Source organism: Agelaius tricolor, unplaced genomic scaffold, assembly GCF_023055355.1.
Source record: "Agelaius tricolor isolate 1412-34295 unplaced genomic scaffold, bAgeTri1.0.p SCAF_6, whole genome shotgun sequence".
NCBI classification, from domain to species: domain Eukaryota; kingdom Metazoa; phylum Chordata; class Aves; order Passeriformes; family Icteridae; genus Agelaius; species Agelaius tricolor.
In genome coordinates, this window is record NW_027269266.1 from 37,306,177 (window position 1) to 37,329,574 (window position 23,398).

Below are 23,398 nucleotides of genomic sequence, written 5' to 3' on the forward strand. Positions count from 1 at the left end.
CAGTTTGCAGATTTTTCTCGCATCTTTCTCTCTCTTTGCCATTCTGAAGCTGAAAATCCAATGTACACATCTCCTGAGATAACAAAGTTCTTCCCAATGGAAGAGTGAGTTCATAATACATGAAGTTTGTTTCCTTCACAGAAACACATGTATCTGGTACACTAGCAACTGCTGACATTTAGCATCTACAAAATATCATTCTTTGAAGCTTTTGGAACACATAGCTCAGTGTGACACTGGGGCACTCAGTAATAAAGCAGCACAGCATCCAAATAGTTGCAAAATTTCCTTGCTTAACTGTAGGAGCAGCAAAATGTTACGGATGTTCAAAACCATACTTAAGAGATCCAAAGCAAAATATGAGCTTCTATTAAAATATTTCAATCTTTCTACATTTCTCTCCCCCACCACCCCCAAAAAAAGGAATGTTGTGAAAGGATGAGTTTCATAAGAAGGCTATTTCAAAGCATGCATTTAGCTTGACATTAACAGTTTACCTTAACATGGTGAAAATATAGCGAGGGCTGGCAGCATCCTTTCCACCATGAAGCCTGGTGCCAAACTGACCAATAGGTTGTAGCAGATTCACATTGTTACTTCCAACAAAGTTCTGAGCCAAGTTGACTATAGTCATCATTAATGCTTGCTGCAAGAAAATACATATTCATAGTAAGAAGTATGAGACAGTCTTTCCTCATCAGCCAACAAAATCTATTTTTAATAGCCCAAAATTGTGTGACTAACCTGAATTGAATTTTTAAGAAAGCAGTCTCCCAGAGAAAGGACTACTGTAACCTATTGCAAGGGCTGCTGGGAATACATATTCTATGCTTATGAAAAACCCTGAGTTTCTCAATTTCTTCTAAAGCACTTCTCTGGGGGAAGTAAAAGTAAACTGACCACAGCTGCATGCACAAACCACCACTCATGGCTTCTAAAGGGAGGAGAGAAGGGATGGATGGGTTGTTAATACAGCCACTCTTGCTAATATTTCACATAAATATAAACAAAACAGGAGCTAGAAAAAAAATCTTTGTTCTGCCAGTGTAATAAGTTTTTGAAGAACAGAGCCTCGGCTTCTTCCCTTAAAATACTGTGCTTCTTGTTAGAGACAAAAATTGTCCTAGAACATAGTTCCTATATTCCTATGATTTCAGAATCTAGAAGTTGTTTAGGTAATTAGTTATCTACTATTTGGCCACAACCCACAAAGTGTTTGGGATAGCGCTGTGCACCAACCCTTGGAAAGAAAGGAAATATGCTGTCTTAAGTTACATACAGTGTGGTTCATTTCCTTTAAAAGCACACCTTTGTGATTAGTAGAATTATAGTCAATAGTTTGCAATTTTAATAGCAGAAACGTTTACCTAGTATTTTACATAGGCTAAAAGTCTTTACAATTTCACCATCCTCCATACTCACCTCCCCATGGTGATAAGCTGACATTTCAGCCACAGAACCAGCCAGCTGAGCAACCTTTACTTCACGTTTATCATTTCTCTTAAAGCAAGTGAACAGAACCTTGCGTTGCCCTGGTTTCAGACCTATTGAGAAGAACATCCCATTTTCAACACATACACAAGCAAATGTTTTCAAGTGATAAACTTGTTTTGCCTTTTCATAAATTATAATCTCTCATAAGAAGTCTAAACATTAAGTAAAAACAAATTCACACTGAAATAGTAACAAAATATTAAACATATAATTTTTTTAAAGTAATCAAAAATATTTTACCAAACTCAAAAAATTACCAAAAAAGTGGAAACACAACCTTTTCAGCCAATTATAGAGCATCCAATATATCATTCTAATAAACTGCACCTTGATCCTAAAGGTGCAACTTCCATACGTCAAGAATTCTTTCCATTCTACTCAGCAAAATCTTTTTCTAAGAATACCAGCACAAATTCAGCAATGAAAGCTGTAACTGCAGCTTACAGGTATTTCACAGAACTCTGAAATTTTACTACCAAAAAATGTTATCCTCTTGAGATCTTTTAAAGTTTTAAGAAAGAAGCCAGTCTCTGATCTTCTGAAAATGTTTATTTTCATTGCTTAGACACAACACAACTTTAGGAACAACAGCTGTGTGGAAGGGATTGCATTATATTTCCTGCATGTTATCCAGAACTTGATAACCAGTTCTAGATCATGCTTATTGAGCTATTCAGTGTTTTAATTCACATACATTTCTAAAATGCACTAAAATATTGTTTAATGTTACCATTAGTACAGTGGGTCAAACATAAGAGCAAAAGCTGGAAGGAAGAAAAAAAGAAAAAAAAAGAGAGACTGACTTCAATTTCCATTTCATTCAAATATGTAATATCCAAACTTTTTTACAATGGCTCTGCATCATGTTTTTCTACCAGCACTCTATGGAATACAACAGACTTAAAAGGACTTCCTTTACAAAGGAGAATCACCAAGCAGGAAGAATTGTAACTACCAGCTGTGAAAAGATAGTCAAAATGTTCTTTGTCTGAGATTTGCCACCAGGCTAGCCTGTCATATATCACCTGATGATGTTAAAGGACAAAAATCATTTCTAGAGCACTACACCTGCTGCACAATTCATATATCCATGCCCAGAATGCAGAATTACAGCAAAAGCTGGTAGAAATAGGAATTATATAGTAATTATATATAATAGTAATTATATATAATAGGAATTAGGAATTATAATACCTCATAGGAATTATATATAATATTTGTGGTATTATAGATACACCTACATTGTTACATATACACATAAACACGCACAAATATATGAATAACTGTGTTCCCTTCTTATTTTCTTACATTTCTGTAGAAACAGTCCACTGCAAGTTCATTCTTAAATATTTAACATTTCAGCAAAATCATTCTGCTGTTTCTGAGAAGGCAGTCTGGGTACAGTACATTGTAAGGAGCAATGATGCCTTGAAACATACAGTTCTGTAAGTACCCACGTATGGGAGAAGTAAGTCTGGAGAAGCTGAAACAGAGACTGACATCCTTTGGTTCCCCAGGTGTGTATCTGCATACCTAACTCAGTTTCATCAAAGCTGGGGATCCATCTTACTGGGAATCTTACTGCCCCTACCCCCTGAATGATCCCTCTCTTTCATGCAAAACACAAAAAGCTCTTGCTGCACTAATATTTTGGTGTAAGTCTGTAGTCTTAAGAAGGCTGACCAGCTCCACTATAAAATGTACTGGGAATTGGAGATAAATGCACTTCACCCCTCCCCGAAGTCTCAAGGCCTTTTTCCTAATCATAGTAAGCTTGTGCACACAGACAATGACATGAGCAGAAATTCCTGCTCATGCTGTCTGCAGACAGTTTTACAAATGAAGCTAGTGCAGTAAAAACTGCTCCTTTTAATGTACACGCTATTGCAAGGGGAGGGTTAGTAAACCTGACTGACAGGAAGATAGCAAGATTACAGGTCAGTAAACACTAGAGCACTGCCTGTTGTGCAAGACTGAGGAGAGAAAACATTTGCATCTTCATCTGCACTCAGCTGCTGACTTGAATGTTAATTATCATAAGCACTTAAGAGACTTGCTTTCTCTGACGGTATGAGCAGAAACAAAGCGCTTGTAGGGCTTAGGGAATAGGTCTAGTTAAGTAGAAAGCCTGCACAGCAACAGCTTCAACTTCCTCACAGAAGAAACATGGCAATTCCTTAGCACACAAATCACAAAATTGGTCAGGCTGGAAGGGACTACAGCAGCTCATCTGGTCCAACCTCCCCGGGCAGGATCATCCTAGAGCACACTGCACAGGATATGGTGTCTCTCTCAAATATCTCCACTCCACACCCTCTCTGGGCAATCTGTTCCAGTGTGCAGTCACTGCACACTGAAGAAGTTCTTCCTCATGTTCAGATGGAACTTCTGTGCATCAGTGTCCACTGCCTCTTGTCCTATTGTTTGGCATCACTGAGAGGATACGGGCTCCATCCTCTCAACATCTCCCCTTTAGATACTTACACACATTGATAAGGTCCCCTCTCCATCATCTCTTGAGACTGAACAGGTCCAGTTCCCTCTGCCTTTCCTCATAAGAGAGATGTTCCAGACCCTTAATCATCTTCACAACCCTTCACTGGACCTGCTCCAGGAGCTCCCTGTCTCACTTGTGCTGAGGAGCCCAGAACTGGACACAGCAGATGTGGCCTCACCAGGGCTGCACCTCCCTTGATCCCCTGGCACTGCTCTTCCTAAAGCATGCAGGATACTACTGATATACAAAATGATAACAAACACATGCATGGAAGTTCTTATATTCTCTACTTGAATGCATTGATTCCAATGCAAATCACAGCTCTAAAAACCATCAATAAACAGAAATATTCCAAAAAATGATAATGAATTATCAGCTTACCATCAACAAGGGAAGGGATAGATCTCTCGTTGTCCGAATTTGAGAAAAGGATCAACTCCTTGTTAATGAAATCATTGTAAGTCAAATGTTTTGTTGCTGTACCATATAAAAATTGCTGGAAAAAAACACATACATTATTCATTCAATACAAAAACTACATTACATTTAAATCTCACCTGGCAGATTTATAGCTATTATCTAGGACTAACCTCAGGAAGGCCATGTAGCCGACGCTGTCGCCTGTCTTCCATGAAATTTGTTAACCATTCTTTTCGGTCATCAATCTTCTTCTTACTGAAGGCCTGGAAAGATTCCAAGTACACTAAAGTATCAGCATATAAATGTTTGTGCAAATGTATGTTACTTCAGAATTTTAAGTATATTGCATTTTCTAATCAAGTATTCAATAAGGCTTATTTGGACAAGCTAATCTGTATAACTAACATTTACATTTAAGAAGCAGTACCAGTACACGACTTTTCAGACATTTTTGCACAAGGTTTTTTGAAATGACAGATCTCTCACTGTTTGCAATTTAAATTTATATTGCTTTCCTGAAATCTGCACACATTTAGACAAATCTTATCACTCTTCTTCCCTTCTTCACATCAGAGTTGTCCTTTGACACACAGGTTTGAAGGTCTTGCCCCACACAGCTTTAAGGTTGGGTTCATCATTTAGACCAAGCTCTCATCAAGACAATCAAGTGAAGGTATTAGAAAAAATATCCCACTCTTGTCCTCTCCATGCCCTTTTTGCTCTGTCAATAACTTTCAGCTGTTCCTGACTGGCCATCCCTACTCCTCTTAAGAAAACTGACAACCTGACAGAATTGACACTGCATAAAAAGCCTAAGCCAGAGTTTGGGCCAGCTGACTGATGGCCTCAGCCTTCATGATGGCAAGGCATCACTTTCCAGCAACCAATTATCACTACATAAGGACACAGGAATGTTCTGACTTTGTGGTGTTACAGAAACAGAGTTCCCCGCCAGTGAGTTCCTTCTCCCAAACAGAGAAAAAGACATAAAAACTGAATATATGGTTTAAACAAGATTTTGACTACTTTGGGGAAATTCTGTGAGCTGCTGAGGTACTGCTTTTTTTTCTCAGGGAGTAACATATAGAAACTTCATCGTGTCCTGATTTCAACCACTCTCCTGCATAAGAACACACTCATCAGCACCATCTTTTTCAAAGAACTCCAAATGGAGCACTCCAGAATGAGTAGTGTCAATTCCCTGGAGACCAAGATGCTACATAATAAATATTAAATGTAACTTAGTTTCTGACAAAGGGCCTCAGCCCTATCACCATGTTTTGCATCCGACTTCCTTTGTGAACAAAGCTTGATAACTCACATCTTAAAATTTAAGATTAGGCTTTTGCAAAAAACAGGACTAAATTCTTACAATTTTCTTCTGGCTCCTTTCAGTTTATCTATACCTTTTGTAGACTACTAAAGTGACAAATGACCAAGAGACAAATTATTTTATGCTGATTTTTTTATTTATTATAATAGAATAAAAATAGAATTAATGCAATTAAGAGCTGTTCTCAAATATTTATTCTTCAATAGAATAAGAAGGGGATTTTTTTTTTCAGTTCTCCACTAAAAACTGCTCTCCTAATACTTCATTTACTAGCAAAAGAGTTCTTCAGAATGGTGAAGAAGTTGCTCTGTGAAAGAATTTTTGCTTTCCTAGATTTCAGCTATCAAGAGGCCTGCTGGGGCCCATAATCACATACCACCCAGAGGTAAACTTAGGGCTGGGATTCCAGGGACCAGCTGAGGAAAAGCAGGTGGATGTGTAAGTGTAAGTGAAGCTTCTGTACACAGCTCCAGCACTAGCTGGTAGTTGCTGAGATGTAGCAGAGGTGAACAGCTTCCTCCCAGACTGACAGAATACTATTTTAGGTAACAGTGAGGATCAGCCATAACTGGTTACATGGCCTCATATACCAGTCTGTGTATGGAGGTCTCTTTGCAGAAATAGAGATCAGAATTCTGTTAGTAAAACCACACATTTTACTGCACCCACAGGATAAGAAAAAAGTTGTTTTGTCTAAGATAGGTATTTTTCCATTTTGCTTTTTTTCGCTCTTACCCTTTTTTCTCACTAACGTCACCTACAATTAAAATAGCAAGTAAAGGAGACAAAAGTTGAAATATTTCTTGAGAAAACTGCTTTGTTCCAGATACCTTATACTTTACCCTTCCACAAACTTTCTTTGGAACAGAAGTATTTTCCTACACACAATTATTTACACAATTTCAAATTCAAATATGTAGAGACATGTATGAACACATATATGACACACTGACAGATCTTCAATGAATAAACAGTATTTATCTGATCTTATTTGGTCAGAAACAAAATACAGACACCTAAGTAGACATGAAACACAATTTGTTTCAGCTCTATTGCCCAAAGAAATAAAAACCCCTCTTTTTGAGTACTTTTTTGTATGTTCTGTCTTTAAAAGCAATTCTGATTGTAACATTTCTTGATATTCACACCACACAAAACTACCAAACCTAAAAGCAGAAGGTAGAGCTCATTTTGTGGTGTGGATTAAGCTTATTCCAAAATCTAAAACATTTTCCAAAATATTGTTTCTCTGACCAAAGTATTTTTTTCAGTGTTGTGGTTTAATGCAGTTTGGTTTTAGTTGGGGAGGGAGTTCACAAGCTGCAGAAGTGGTTCCCTGTGGTGGCTTGGCAAATTCCTTCTGGCCTGGAATAACCAACCAGTTGGCTAGTTTTGAATATTGACACCGTGTTAAACCACTCAACAAAGCTGAACACACCTCTGTGAGAGTCACATTTAAAAATGAACAAGGCCCAGGAAAAGCTCTCTTGCTTCCAACCTTTGGACAGGTACCAGGGTGCTGGCAGGCCTGGCCCTGTGCAGCCCTTGTGGCCTGGTGGGGCTGGGCCAGGCTTGGGAAAGCCCACCAGGCTCTGTCCTGCTGGGGCCCCTTCCCAGTGGGGCCTGTCGGTCCATGTTTTTTTCTTCCAGCAGCACCGCTGGGCTATGCCGCTGGGGGCCATCCCACTGCCAGGAGCAACCATGTGGCCGGGACCAGCGCCAGGAGTGGCCCCACAGCTGGCCCTGAGGCCACGTGGCCGGGATTGTTTGGCCAAAATCAGTGCAGCTGCAGCTATCTCAGCATGGCTCACAATGAACTTTGTTTGCTTAGCTGCTTTTGGCCAGCCATGCTGCAGACAGAAGGACAAAAGCAGCAGCTTTTCTTTTTATGTTTTTTTGGTGGCCGGCATGAAGAGAAGGTGCAGGGTGGAACCGGCAGCCAGCGCAACTCGCATGGTGTTGGTGGAGACCACAGGACCAACAGAGAGGCACGATTTCCCCTATGGTGGGATTTCCCCAATGCAGAGCCTGGATGAAATCAACCTTTCAGCACTGAAGAACTCTATAAAACCTGTTTCAACTGATAAAGCTTGAGAAAAAATGAACCTATGAACACAAATTCTCTCCTGAATCAAGAAAAGGGAAAGGGTGAAGACACATAAAGAAAACAACATGGGATGCTGAAGTCAGTGAAGAAGGAGTCAAATTCTAGATGGGAGGAGATGCCTTTGTTTTGAGCTGAAATTCTCTTGTAAGGCTATGGTGAAGATATAATTGATATATCAGACTTTTGTTTTTTCCCTGTAATTCATGGAATGCATTGGGGGAGATGTAGCATTCTAACTACAGCCGTGAGCAGAAGCACCAGTGTTGAAATAAGCAGATGTTGCAGTAGCTGTGATCCAATGAGAAACTTGAACTGAGAGAGATGAGGGAGATGAGAAACCTTGCCCTAGGGACAGAAGAAGGAAACCTCTGTTCCCAGAGATAAAAGAAGAGAACTTTTGTTTCTACACTAGAACAGCTCATCCTTAAAATTGTACCCCAAAAAGCTGAAATGACCCATGGTGGGAGTTACGGGAAAAAACTACCAAAACATGGGATGGACTTCACAATTGCAGATTTCTGGGTGGCTGCTGATTCACTGTGATACTGAAGCCATGAGAGAACTGCTTCTTGTGAAGAAGTCTTCATGGCAAAGGAGACTCCTCTTCCTAAGAGAACTGAAGGAAGACTATTTTAGAGGTGGCAAACTGACTGAAAGTCCCAGGTTTTGTCTCTTTACGTTATCAGTGGGAAAGAAAAGAGGGTGTGGGGGCAGGAGAAGTGTTCTGAAGGTTTATTCTGATTTTCTTATTATTTTTCTTTTAATTATGTTAATAAAGTTTTCTTTATATCCTTTAAAAGTTTCAGCCTGCTTTGCTCTCTTCCTAATCCTTATCTCGGAGCAGAAAATGAGTAAATAATTCTAGTGGGTGCACTGGCATTTGGCCCACTTCATTAACAGGTGCACAGGCCAGGAAATGAACGATTGGTGAACCAAAACCACTACACTTAATCGGTGTTTCCGCCCAGTTTCCGAAACTGCTACATTCAGATACTAAAAAAAAAAAACCCAAAACCAAAACAAGCCCTCTCAGGACTTCCTCATGTGCCATTTTCAGCATTGAATGAAAAATAAAACATATAATATAGAAGCACTTTTTTGAGTTCTTACCAGTGTAATGGCAGCATCATCCTCAGGCCCAGCGTATCGAAACAAGATCCGATGTCTTTCCATGTCTGCAAAATACTCTTTTGCTTCTTTAGCAGTGCTGGTACCCAACCCTGTACAATAAAAAGAAATACTCAATATTCAAAATTTTAGTTTTATTATTTTATGTCTTTTATTTTACTGGGAATATGATAAAATCACTATGTAAGATACTATCATGAAAAGCTATAATAAAACTTCACAACACCCATTTATTATTATTTATTCATAGGGTTCATATATTTGTTTCTAAACAAACCTTTGTAGTATTTTATCTTCCATGCTTTATGATTTTCCATATGCTTTTTCCATTCATCAAATTCAGGAATACTATAGAATGAAAGTTCTTGCTTATTTTTGCTTGCCTTTGAAAAAACAAACAAACAAAATCAACATTTCTTGTTGTGCTGTAATTAATCCATAAAATCTCAATAAGAGAACCCATACCTTCACAATAGGCGTGATGAATTCCTCAAGAAAACCATGTTTCAACAGTGATGGCCAATTGTGATGAATAAAATTGATCAACAAGCCCTTTATGTGAGATCCATCCTGATCCTGAATCGGAACATGAAAACATGAAGCACTCTTGTATCAGATTCCCCAAACCACCAAAAAACCCACTCACTGGCCTGAATACATCAACACAATGTCTGATGACAGAAAGCATAGAAAGGAACAGTCGGTTTTAATTTGGATTCCAAACTGGACCAGGGTATGAAATAACCACCTGTGAAGGTCACCGAGCTATGAAAAAGCTCTTCCAAGCCAAGTACATGGTTGTTGTTCAAGGTTTCTCTGCCTGTGGCATGTTTTTGCTGAGAGCTAGACAGCTCTCCCAGACACCAGAGTTGAGTTTTTGTGGAGAAAAGCCAAACCCAGCCACAGTTCTCATTGGTGGCAAGATGCTTGATAGATCAATCATGAGATTATCCAAAAATAATTGCCTACATTCTTGTTTCTACCTGACTTGCTAGTAACACCACCTCATTTACTGTCTACTTTTGTCCTTACTTTCAACATATTTTTGAGTTATCAATAGCATGTTCTTATTATTACTTTGGTTTCTTGCTATTTTCTGCAGCAAAGTTCAGCTGTACATTTAGAGTAACCAAAACAACACAGATAAATTATTCCTTAAAGAAACCTCAGAACCTATGAGACTGCAGCAAAACACATTGTAAGAAGCTCTGTAGATTAAAACCTGTGAATTTCAGACTTACCTGATCTGTCATGATCATAATTTTTCCATATCTCAAGCTTTTCAGAGATTCTGGATCTTCATAGCTTTTCTTGTATTGTAATCCAACTATTTTGATGATGTTGTTGATTTCTGCATTTTCCATAATCTGTACAAAAAAGTTATTTTCCAGCCAGCGTAAAAAGCAGAGATTCAGAAACATCTCAGTCTTGATTTATAGCTATTTTTTTCAATGCACCCTGACCTCATCTTCATAAGCTTTTAATTCCCACCCCTTGAAGCCTTTGCACTTGTAATGATTTCTTCTGTACAGTCAAATTTTCACAACTGCATCACTCTTTCTCCTCTACAGCCAGAGCACTTTGGATCAGGAAGGCTGGGAGAAAACTGAATGTGTAACAAAAAGTCATCTGACAAAGATGCCTTCTTTTTCCACTGTTTTTATGGGCATCTGCAGCACACCTCTTATTACAGACAAATTATGAATGGCAGCAGGAGCAATATGATGGGGTAATGCTGCTGGCTTCCGACTCATGTTGTGAGTCCATGAAATCACATAGTAATGGAGAGAATACAAATTTTTAGGGGCTTCAGGTACTCATGTGAAATGTGAATATGAGTCATAGCAAGGTTTCCTTCCACTTGTGAAGAAATTAACCTTATCATCACAGTACTGCAGTTAATATTTACAGGCTTATCCCAGGCTTCAAAATAGCCGGTACTTTATGAAATCTCAGTCACAAAACTTCCATGAAAAAATTAAATTATGAAGATGTAAATCTAGAAATCAAGAATAAACAGGAGGACATCCATTTGTCAGCAAAAAGGAAAGGACAAAACTACACACCTGTTTGTGAGAAGCTTCTCGGACATTGAGAATTTTGCCCCTGAGTGGGAAGACTCCATATCTGTCTCTGCCAATAACACCTAGGCCAGAGACAGCTAAAGATTTGGCTGAGTCTCCTTCTGTTAATATCAATGTGCAGTCCAAGGAATGTTTGCCACCTGCAGCCCAGGATGAAGTAGAGGGGAAAAAAACCAGAAAAGCGTAACTCAAACAAAAGAAATGCAGCTGAATTCTTTCTACTCTACAGGTAATTTCCTCTCATTAGTTAATTTAAGTAGCTGAATTTCTCTTCTTAGGCTTGGCCTTCCATACCACTAAAACTGCACAGCAATGAGTATCCTTGCCCTTAGCAGTACACTATGGATTGCTATGGACAAGGAGCAAAATAGGCAAAATTGGATGCAATGGTGGTACATCTTATATAATGGTTCCCACATATCTGCACAAAAAAGACAGATTGCTTCTCTACCTTCACCATTTCAGTTTGCTAGCTGCAAATTTCTTACACACGTACATTATGCATGTCTGAGTTACATACCGGAGTTACTTCCCATTCTGCATTTTCACTTTCCACACAGTTTATTTTAAATAGTAAATTGTTAAATCACATTTTTGTGGTTTTCCCTTTTAATTGTCTATCACCTAAAGCCAGACAACTGCACAAAAAATTGTGAGAAAAGCTCCAACGATGAGAACATTTGCACTTCTTATACCTCACAAATTTCTCAAACAGAAAAACAAATCTTTACTAACAGTGTAATTTGGATTCTACAAGACACACTGTGTGCTGGAATGACATTCATGTTCTGCCTAATGCAACTGTAGCAGTGGAGTAGATGCTCTAAATAACAAGCAAGCTGAAAAGGAACCCACCCTTCTGCTACAGTGCAAATGCTCATTAAGTGGCTTCGATATTTTATCAAGGCCTGTGGTAGGAAAGATGCCAAAAAAACTTCAAGCTGGTTGAGTCTCACCTACTGATAATAAGGTAGTTTTGAATATAGTGGTATTTAAAATGTGTGGAGAGTAATTTGCCTTTACCTGGTAGATAAAGACTACCCCATACTTCCTATTACACAGAACTTATATGCAGCACCTTTAGTTTTCTGAATCAAGACATGTGGCTTAATATAATCTAAGGCAGTTTTTCACACTGGCAGTGACTACCTACCAGCAAGGTGGACTCCAAATACCTAGAAAAACATAAGTCCTCTGTTTTATAATATATAAAAGCCAATATTTTTCATAAATGAACTGCAGAAAACACATGTGAATGTCATTCAAGTTCACTTTCTTCTGGAATGGATGCAATCAGTAGCAATTAATGTCACAGAAATACAATATGCCAGGTATTTTCCTGAGAACAGCTCTAAAGAACTCCAAGACAAAACTACATGAACTGACAGGTTCAAAAAATGCTTTTATGCTTCACCTGATTTAGTAATCTAGCTGCTCCCTTACAATCCTATATTCTTAATTTTTGTTTTGATTTTTACCTCTTCTCCCCCAACAAGGCACAGAACTATGTATAGGTGTTCGAGATGGCAAGAATGACCTGGTATAGGACCCTTTCTTTACAGAGGAGGGGGAGGAAATCTGCAACACGTGCATCACTCTACAGATACACATCTCTCCAATACTTTAGCATTAACTGGCAATGATTGAAACATTCAGGGTACCAGGCACACAAGAGACCTTTGGATGCTGGACCTCGGCTTCAAACTCACTCTTAAAGTAAAGACAAAAATCTAAAAACCACAGGAATAACTAAAGTCAGAGGGGGTTGTGGCCAGAGACTGTTCTCTCCCTGCTGCACTTCCTGGGTGTCCACTCTGAATGTGCAATGTCTTCAGTGTCAGAAATCCAGTATATTCCACATCTTCAACAAACCAATACCTGGCTAAGCCTCCTCAGGACATGCAGAGTTCCCTCAACATGAAACAATAATTAGGCATCAGAGAAATACCTGGGTAAAAGGCATTCAAGTCATGCAAAGCTTAAGGCATGAGTTCAGCCCAAATGAATCCCTATATGCCTTTTTACTTGAGGAACCTTCAGGATGAAAACCAATAGAATATTTTACTAGCTCCCTTGTTAGAGATTCTCCCTTCCCCTCACCCCAAGCCAACAAAAAGGATAAGAAGTGATTTTGAAGCCTGATCTCCAAAGCAAAGCTAAAAAAACTACCAAAAAAGTGTATCCAAAATCATTCATTATATGAGTTAGGAGTACTAGGCTTGATATCCATGAAAATATGAAATTCCTTCAAGCACACAATCTTCTTGGAAAGAAAAGTATCAGGAACATACATCTGAATGAGGAGTGAAAATTCCACAGGCAAAATACTAGACTAGATGCGATTATCAACTTTTGAGGCGAAACATGACATCTGAATAAATTAAAAAGTAATTAAATACTGAAGAAAACCCAATTAAAAAATAATAACCAAAGAACCAAAAAGAAAGGGAGGAAAATTAGACAGAACCATCATCTAATCAAGTCATCTTTGGCTTGAATGTCAAAGCACCAAAAAAACCCCCAAACCAACCAAAAGACCCAACCAAAACCAAGCCTCTTTCTTAGTGTTCCATGCTTTTACCTACTTAGCCCACCCACATACTTCACTGCTGTGACAGTGTTCACAGGGGTTCTTGGATGAGGGAAGAGACAAGAATGTTGACTCCATGATCAGAAGGCTTGATTTATTATTTTATGATATATATATGTTACATTATCACTATACTAAAAAGAAATAGAAAGGAAAAGGTTTCCTCAGCAGGCTAGCTAAGCTAAGAATAGAAAAGAAAAGAATGATAACAAAGGCAGCTCTCTCAGACTCTGTCCAAGATAGCTTGGTCTTTGATTGGCCATTAATTATAAACATCTAAGATGGGCCAATCACAGGTGGACTTGTTACATTCCACAGCAGCAGATAACCATTGTTTACATTCTGTCTCTGAGGCTTCTTAGCTTCTCAGAAGGAAAAATCCTAAAGAAAGGATTTTCAGTGAAAAGATGTCTGCGACACACTGAAATTTCTCTACCTTTGTTTAATGTGAGGATGTATTAAAAACCAACTAACAATAACACAGATGGGCAACATTTTGAGCTCTTTAGCCATGTGTGCCCCTGAGACCATTCAACAACAACTCCCATCCCATTGCTATTGGCATAAAGACTGCCAGCTGATCCTGATCCTTTATCTGTGCTAAGGAAACAAGCCAGCAGAGATTGCCAGCTTGCCCTATATTCCCAGACAGGAACCTAATGGCATTTAAAGTCTAATGAAATAAGTCTCTTGAGCCATTCCCTCAGGTCTGCACACTATGTGATTTACTTCTATACCTTCTGACTCTACAAAGATTCTGATCTTTCTACATTAGAAAGGTCAAGAAGACCAGTCACCTCCAAAATGGAATATTGGTACCACCATTTAGCAGGAAACCACAATTAGAAGATACACACTCTTCCAATACCAACCTAGACTGCCACTTTTGTTCAGTGTTACTAATCCTCTACCCTAAAGAGGACAGCATTCCTGACACCAAACTCACCGTCACGTTTCCATTCTAGTTCTAGAAAGCTTAGAAAACCAGAAAGATTTTTATTAAAAAACACGTAAGAATGAGAAATAAAAGTCAGGTTTCAAATTAGCATGTCTGTTAAGAATTTACAAAACAGTAAAGAAATTAAAAGTAAGTGCTCTTACCAGCATCATTAGCATCATCCAGTTTTGGAATGCCCTTGATTTTACTGTGTTTCACTGAAGAACATTTTTTGTTCAGTTGAGTTTGTGCCTTAAATTTGACCCAATTCAAAATACTCTCTATGATACCACAGTTAGAGGCCTACAAGCAACAAATCAGAATTGTGGATGAGAAAAATAAAGCTTCAGATAGCAGATTCTTACATCTCAGTTTTAAATCATTACCACTATTTCTAAGATTCTCTAAATTTTAAAAATTGAACCTATGAAAGGTCAAGGGATTAACATACACCTTTAGTGTATTTACCACTTTATGCACATACAACTAAAACACAATACAAAAAGAGTTTCCTTTTCCACCACTTCTATAACTGATGGAAAGAGCAAAGGAGACCTAACAAGAGGATGTCTTATGCTGTGTAGTTGATGTCCTGAGACGTTTTAAGCACTTGTTTCCTGGATTTTGACAGCAAAAAGCAGCCTTATGGGGTATTTATGACCATTTAAATTTTCTTTGGAAATGACTGAAAATGGCTGAAAGACAATCAAAACTATTTGAGAATGAGCTTTCTACCAATCACTTGAGAATCTGACACCAATTTTAGAAACACATCTGCAGCAAAAATAGCATATAATATATTTTCTAAACAAAACTGCTTTAGGTTTTGTTTCACATCAAAAGAAAACACAGATGGAGCAAAATACTATGAGCTTTGGCTTTTAATTATCCCCCATAATACAGCATTCATTGTTGAGATTGTGCTGCACATTTAATGCATCTGGAAATCAATGTTTACTTCTGGGAATATGAAAAACACTATAAATCAAACCTGCTGATGGTAATACAACATGTAGTTATTCTTCAGATTTTGTTATACAAGACTGTTGTGAAAGTTTTTTCCCTCTAAATTCTGTAGGAATGTCACCCATAACACAGAATTAGAAGAATAAACCACTATACAATCAGTAAAGTTTTGATGCCAGGAGTATTAGCAATGGCACTGTTCTCCTCACTAGTGGAGTTTCATTTAAGGCTACTGGCATTAAATAGGACTTAGTAAAATGAGTTCTGGCTAACAGAATTCTACTTTTCCTTCGTTGTATGAAAATGTAGTAGAGGAAAAACCTCTCTGAGGTTTTCTACAAAAACATTCATTTAGAACAGCAATTCTTAACCCATCTACAGAAAAATTTTTAAACTTCCTGACAATAATGATCACTTGGAATACTACAGGCACCATTTTGCATTTCCTTGATTACTGGATGAACAAGTAAATGTGAAATATCCTCTCCCTCTCTTTTCACTCCAGTGAAACAGAATAGAACTGATACCAAAGAGTAAGGCAGACAATATTCTCAACTTCAGAAAAATACTTTAACACAAAAACCATTGATCAAGGACATCGTTTACATTTTAAGAGTCGAATTCATTTCATTTACAAATGTAAATGCCAGAATCTCCAACAAACAAGATGACCAGGTGAATTTTAAATCCAGGGCAACAATCAAAACACAGTCACAGTCATCCATTATTAAGACCAGAGAATGAACAGACATTCTTTCACCCCACTTCCTGAGTATGCAAATGTCACTGCAGTACCACAATGGACTACAACTAATCTTCTGCTACAGGACATACATACACTTGGTCCAGTGTGTCAATTACCACTTCACAAAGGAATAAAAAAGAGGTTTACTTACTGCTTTAAAAAATTTCTCAGATAGCTGGCACTTGGACCCAAAACTTTTAGGCTGCAATGTCATGTTTTCCTTCGTCTGGGAATCAAATGATGGGTTTTCAATCAAGCAATTAACAAAAACCCATATATGGTTCTTCACCTGTTTAAAACATAAAAACCAATTTACTCAACAAAATTCTCACATTCATTTTTTTCAGTATTTTTGCATAAAGTTACTTGCCTGAAATGGTTTGACTGAAACTCCAGCTTTATTCTTCTTTTTCACCACTTCTATCAGTTTGCCCACAACCTGATCCACCACATAATCAACATGCCTACCACCCTGAATGAGGGAAGAGAAAAAAATAAACAAATAATAAACAAAACAACCATTAAATTTCCTAATAGTTTTTAGCTGTAGTAACAAAATTCCTGTAATCATACTTTGATACAGAAATCCATGCAGACTGAGCTGCAGCATAAGATAGAAAAGTCTGTTTTTTCCAGGTCATTCGGTCTTCATTCAAGTGAGGATGACAGAAGTTAATTGATTGATTACTCAAATACCTTCCTTTAAATTTGTAGACAAAAAAGCCAGAATATTAATAAAATGGTAAATTCTAGTGGCTGTCATAGGAAGTTCATATCACTTGGAGTAAAATCTTGTAAAAGTGGAGTGATGCAGGCATATCCCATAAAATGAAACATACATAACTCAACATTCCATATTTTACACAGATCACCTTTGTTTTAGATCAGTTATCACCTTACAAAAATACAGACTAAATTCTGTTTCCTGTTCAGAACAATCTACATTAGGGCAGACAAAACAAAGAATACTTCTCTATGGAGAAGGTCATCATGAAGTGACAAACAGAAAAACCCTTGCTCTTTAAAGCTGTATTTAAAACAAAACTGAGGAGGAAAAAAAAGCTCTTGACAGCTATGAGGAAGTATAGGATAGATAAGAAATAAGTAAGAGAAAACAAAACCAAGAATAAACAGCGGCCAAAAAGAGGAAAACAACTAGCAATCAAACCCCAAAAGTTAGGATTCTACATTTTAAGGCAGAATATGCATGTGAAAAGACTGAAGATGTAAAGAAGTTGAATTGATGGGATAGCAGCTGTTCTCAGCTTCATGCAGAAAGCAGAGATTTAAATTAAAAAAAAAAAGAGTAGATATAACCAAAATGGTTAAGCTAGTAAATATTATTAGTCATAACCAAACCAGCAGTTGCACTTCAAAGAAACCATCTATGGTTTCTCTCAGATCCTAGAGTCATCTACTAAAACAACAACACAAACCATTAGAAGCACCATGCAAAGTCCTTTCTCATGGCATTTCTAAAAAAAACCAGCCAACCAAAAAACCCACATACAAAACCCAAAAGCTGCTGAAATTAAAACACAACTGTTTTTATCCAAATATAGATGACAGAGTTTCAGTAGAGGGAGAGTTCAATGGAAAGCTGATCTATCAATATCCTGCTACTTTAAAGAAAAATAGATCCATTTCCAAACTGTAAAGAAAAGCTATTACTGGAAAATATCAAATTACACATTTCAAAATCATTCCACACTTGAATGGCAATCTTGAAATGCGTTTTTTTTACTCATCACATTACTGAAAATTTATGCTTATGGGAACATCTCAATATATTTTTGCATTTAAAACTTTAGCAATTTTTAAATTTTGCTACAAGTAGCATCTGACATACCAAGAAAACCAGAAATTTACTAGTTATTACAGCAGTTCCCCATTCCTGAGTCCATTCTTAAGCAGCTGAGTGAGGGATGCTCAGAGTTGGGACCTTCTCAACCATCTCACCAGCAGGTGGCAAATGGACCAGAACAGCCTGGAACTGCCCCAGCTGTCAGAACAATCCATAAAAGACACAAAGGCAAAAATACCCTCTGAATCTAGAGGGCTGCCAAAGACTGTTAAAACTTTTGAATTATGGGGAAAGAGAGCTAGAACTGCATAACCTTCTTTTTCCAGAAGGTAATGATGGAAACTTGCAAACTTCAGGATGCAAAGGTATCTAATTAAGTGCTAACAAAAATCTTAAAAATGAAGCTTTGACTGCCTCCTATATACTGTTCTATTCTTCTCATAGCCAACAGTTTCTATTGATTTGGAGCCAAGCTACATCTAAACTCTACGGACAGATAAATGGTTTATACAGTAGAAAAATTCAGAAGCTAACTATAAATTTGAAATTTTCATTTAATTAGTTTTACAATTTCGATCCTATTTTCTTCTCCATTTTTAAAAATTATATTTATTTTACGAAAATAAATCTGAAATCTAGAATAATCCTGAACTTCTTGCTGAACTCCAGCACATTTCAGCATGTTGGAATTCTCTCTCCATGCAAGTCTACCTTCTGAAACTGCAAATGTATTGGCTGAATATTTCTGCTAAAATGACTGGTAATATTACATTTAGCAGTGCCACCATATTAAAGCATATACATAGCATTAGATTGCTATGTTAATAGTTGAGGTTTCTATTACAATTTTTGCCACAGCTACTATTTAAAATTCAGAACTTAAGAAGACCATGTTTCATCAGTTTTCAAGTCTCACTGAAGGTTATCTGTACAACTGTCAATAGCTACAAACATTCCTTGAAATGCTGTATCACAGCCTGAAGTTGAATTTTGTGGTGGTCCACTGCGGCAAAATTTTGATTAAATGGGGAGCTGAAAATGGTAACAAATTTACAAGAACTAAACAAGGGAGTTGTACCTCAAAATACTGCCTGACCTCCCAAACACCTCTCAAAAAACACCATGCCAGCAACCTAAAAAAAACTTACTTGGAATTTACAGCAAGTTTAAAAAAGATGGAGGAAAGTTACAGCTGGGTGAAATGTATCCAGATTCAGAAACAAAAAGCTGTCAGCAAACAGTGACAAGTAACAGCTAGCATGAGTTCCTCACCTGTTAGCAGCTAAGGGGGCAGGCAGCTGATGCAGTTTATTACTACCCATTATGTCCCATCAGTGGGTAGCTGCTCAAAAATTGCTGGTGAGGGGTTCACTGCCCCAACATCCCACACCCAGTAACACACATAAAGCACGGATTGAGTGACTGGGAAAAACTAGAAATTACAACACTTACTTTTGAAGAATACACAGAACTTTTTCCTAAGCATATTTCAAAAGAATATATAATAACTATATATATGTAACTGCATGATGGTGAAAATTGATCCAGAAGAGTAAAATCCAAAATCTTCAGAGTAAGTGTATGCAATTTATTTTACTTAGGAATCAGGAAGTATTCAGTTTTTTCAAACAATTTTTTTAGCTTGCTATCAGCCATAATCAAGTTTTTCTATATTGCCAGTTTCTTCATGAAAGTATTGTACACCTCTTTAAGGTCATGTTGTTTTTCTTCTTTATGCTGCACAAAGAGGCCTGAACTAAAACAAAGTTGTAACCCTTCAACTACCTGATTTGTCACCCCTAGTTCTGACCAAGTTTTTAATTGCAATGCACACTTAAAAAGTAAATATTCTACTATGAAATAAACTTACCCTGTTACCACAGAATATTCATCCAGCCACACTGAGAGTGACTGAAAAGAAGTTATGTAATAAAAATTATGTCCCACCAAACAGTGGCTACACATCACCTACCACCAAGATTAACACTGACATTCCTGGTCACCTGCTAGACTAAGTGTAACCACAGGTGCTTATGAACCATTTGTGCTACTATTAGAATTTTCTTCTGACTCTTTCAACAGAGATGTGAGCAAGGAGGGGTTTCAAAGTGCCTAATTAACAATTCTTATCTTTTCCATCTTTTGGAAAGCTAACAGTTAATTCTCTAGAAACAGTCTCACCAGTTACTAGGACTGCTTGTTCTAGTCTTGTTAAATCCAGCTTGCTAGATGTGCTACCTCTAATAACTAGACTGTTTAGTAAGAGCTAACAACTTAACTGCCTAGTTGTTAGGTCACTCATCCAGTGCAATTTGTGAAGAGCAGAAGTGACAAAGACCTTTTTTTCACCATGGTGGACCACAGATCCCTAAACCTGGTCCATGCCAAAAGGGTGTAAATAAGAGTTATGCTGGTTGATTTCAGGTGATCCCCTTCCTGCCTGACCATCCCCACAAGTTGAGAAGCACCGAGCTGTACTTTATTTAGGATGCTGAGAACATTGCTAACTTAAGATCCTTCTTTCTTCTTATATCACTACTACTATATTTGCAAAGAAAACCTAGGTATCCTTAAGAAGATACACAAATAAAAGAAAATTCATCTCAACAACTTCAGGGCAATTTTTTCCATCATGGACAGCCATTTCTCAAGGACACCAAAAGCCATTTTTGTCCTCCAAAACTTGCTACTGGTAGCTTTAAAGGCATTTGTACACTTTTTAACCTTACTTTCAGAATTATCTTATTACAATGTGTTTAAGAGGAAGAAATAAATTAGTTCCATTTTCTTCAACACCATGTATGCTCACGTAAGATACCAGTATCACCAATAATGATTACTTTTTCATTTTCAAAAGTAGTGCTTATGTAGAAATACTGCTATGAATGTATTTTGATTGCATCCAATTGCTCTGCCAGCTCCTCTCATGCAGCGGATTACCTCACCTATTTATTTATAGCAACCCAGACTCACTGTTTTATCAAACACCAGACTGGGCATAGCCTCAGCACGCATTATATCATTTCCATTTTGTACCATTTGATCTAACCACTCACCTTTGTGGTAGCTATACTATTTACAAAGCTGATCTGCTGGAACCCTTTCTCACTCAGCGTGAGGCACACATCCCATCGTTCATTCACGACTTCGTGGATGACTTTGAGCGCGACTCCGGTTTCATCCAGCTTGTCCTTCACGTAAAGATCTACGTAGCTGCGAAATCCATTTACCTACAAGCAACAGGTCACAGTCACTACCCTCTGCACCAAATACTCTGTACACTCAAGATATATCAAGTGATGATGTTCTTACAGGTAGTTTCTTCCCATTCAACATGACTTTGACTCCTTTGCACGACCCAGCCAAATCATACGCTCGTCTTGTCATCAGGGCCACAATATCCTTATCAAGCTTTTCCATTTTAAATTTAGACAGATCTGGCTGGAATGTAATGCATGTGTAGTCATCACCTTCAAAATGCTTAATCTTCGGTTCAGAGGTCTTCATCATGTTGTTCATCCAAGTCTTTGGAAACAAAACGTTTTAGATGTTATTTTACAACACATTATCCTCCTCCTTTATTCCCTTTTCTAGCTATGCTGGGATTGCAACAGTTACACAAGAAAAAACTCACAAATATCCCTTAGAAATTCCCTCTGGTAAAATACTACACAAAGTTAACTGATTTACAGAGGTAAGCACAAGCATAGGTGACAGCATATTTGTGGTTTCTGGAAACATACAGGTATTATTACACTGATGGACATGATTCTAATGCAAATGGAGCCTCCCACAGAACTTACAAAATTAGATACAAGTGAGCTGGGATTACAGTCCTTGTTACCCATCCATTTAACACTTTCAATCTACCACACACCCCTACAGAGAGGCTTTTTAGTCCCTGTGCAGAGACTCAGTAGTCTCCAAGACAGCATCTTGGTGGCTGTGCAGCATGCCAAAAAAAAACCCCCAAAAACCCAAGGTGCTCAGATTTGACTCAGGAATCTTGTATCGTTCCCTATTTAAGAACATGGGCACATCTGCATGATCAAGCAGAACATCTGCTCACAGCACATATCAAAGTTCAGTTCTAATAAATTTTCACAGATTTTGAAAATATTGCAAACGTAGCACTTTAAGCCATAAAGCATTTAGTCATTTTCAAAAAGTACACTTGAACCAATATTAATTTGCCCTTTGGCAGTCAGCATAAAATATTACATTTTTTAAGAGACAGGCATAACAGATTAGGTGTATTATTTGTGTAGTGATATGACAACGTGACCAGAAAATTAATTGTCCAGAAAGTAAGGGAAGAAAGCCCCCATCTGGGGAAGACTGTAAAGCCATGGAACTTTGGTATCTAATACTCTGCCAAAGTATTTTAAACTTTTAGAAAGGCCATTTCAAAGCTATATACAGTAGACCTGATTCTTGGTCTATATGCTAACAATGAGCACTTGGTTCAGGTGGAGGGTTTGCACTTAAGTCCACCTGGGGCTAGTTAAATTCGTGACATAAAAACTGAAAAATCTGTTTCTTAACACCATACAAAATTACACAGATAACTGTTTCCATGTTTGCATAGCTAAGTAGAAAGATTTTTTTGACAAATTATACAACAGCAATTTCAAAATGTTTCAACTGACTATATTCCTTTTTACAGGGACATGAATATAATTCGTTTTTAACAGAAATTTGGGGGTTTTTTAGTCCAAACAGTCCAAAGAAAATATTATTTTACCCAAAAAGCCTAACATATAGAAATAACAATTTTTACCAACTGAACTAACCTAGCCTGAAAATTCTACACATCCCTTTGAATGAGAAATTATCCATTTTGTTAAACATTCCTGAAATATATGTGTTCGATTTTAGGCCTGTAACTACAGCAAAAAAAAAAAGGACAGAAGCTTTGAACATTTCTATACCTGCTTAAAGCTGTGCTTGTACTCCTTGCAAGCAGTTTCAACTGTAAACTTTGTACTAAATATGTTACAAAGTTTTGCACCATAGCCATTACGTCCACCTGAAAAAAAACAACATACAGTAAACTAGGGTCAGTTTACATTTAGGATAATAAACCATATCCTAATTTATCCAATTTATTTTTCCCTGCATTTCAGAAGAGTTTAAATATTCATATACATTACAATTAAAATATAGAAGTATGTTGTTTGTTACTCAGTAATGAGTACTGATATTAGAGATATAAATGTAAAGTTCTCTGTAAATACTGGTATTGAAAAAAGAAAAAGTAAGATCTTAAGTAAGATCTTAAGTCTTTTTACTC

General features: G+C 37.5%; 1 protein-coding gene across 4 annotated transcripts in view; it reads right to left on the reverse strand.

Annotated features, from left to right (window-relative positions):
• TOP2B (DNA topoisomerase II beta) overlaps window positions 1-23,398 on the reverse strand; it is a 61,851-nt gene that overhangs the window by 15,968 nt on the left and 22,485 nt on the right. For all 4 annotated transcript variants that reach the window (XM_071429368.1, XM_071429369.1, XM_071429367.1 and 1 more), the window contains exons 6-20: window positions 23,037-23,134; window positions 21,418-21,630; window positions 21,162-21,335; window positions 16,672-16,773; window positions 16,453-16,590; window positions 14,755-14,893; window positions 11,046-11,203; window positions 10,221-10,346; window positions 9,445-9,555; window positions 9,257-9,362; window positions 8,962-9,071; window positions 4,582-4,674; window positions 4,373-4,487; window positions 1,423-1,544; window positions 498-646 (exon numbers count right to left, since the gene is read on the reverse strand). In XM_071429368.1, the coding sequence (XP_071285469.1) occupies window positions 498-646; window positions 1,423-1,544; window positions 4,373-4,487; window positions 4,582-4,674; window positions 8,962-9,071; window positions 9,257-9,362; window positions 9,445-9,555; window positions 10,221-10,346; window positions 11,046-11,203; window positions 14,755-14,893; window positions 16,453-16,590; window positions 16,672-16,773; window positions 21,162-21,335; window positions 21,418-21,630; window positions 23,037-23,134 (1,954 nt within the window). The remainder of the gene's footprint in view (window positions 1-497; window positions 647-1,422; window positions 1,545-4,372; window positions 4,488-4,581; window positions 4,675-8,961; window positions 9,072-9,256; window positions 9,363-9,444; window positions 9,556-10,220; window positions 10,347-11,045; window positions 11,204-14,754; window positions 14,894-16,452; window positions 16,591-16,671; window positions 16,774-21,161; window positions 21,336-21,417; window positions 21,631-23,036; window positions 23,135-23,398) is intronic.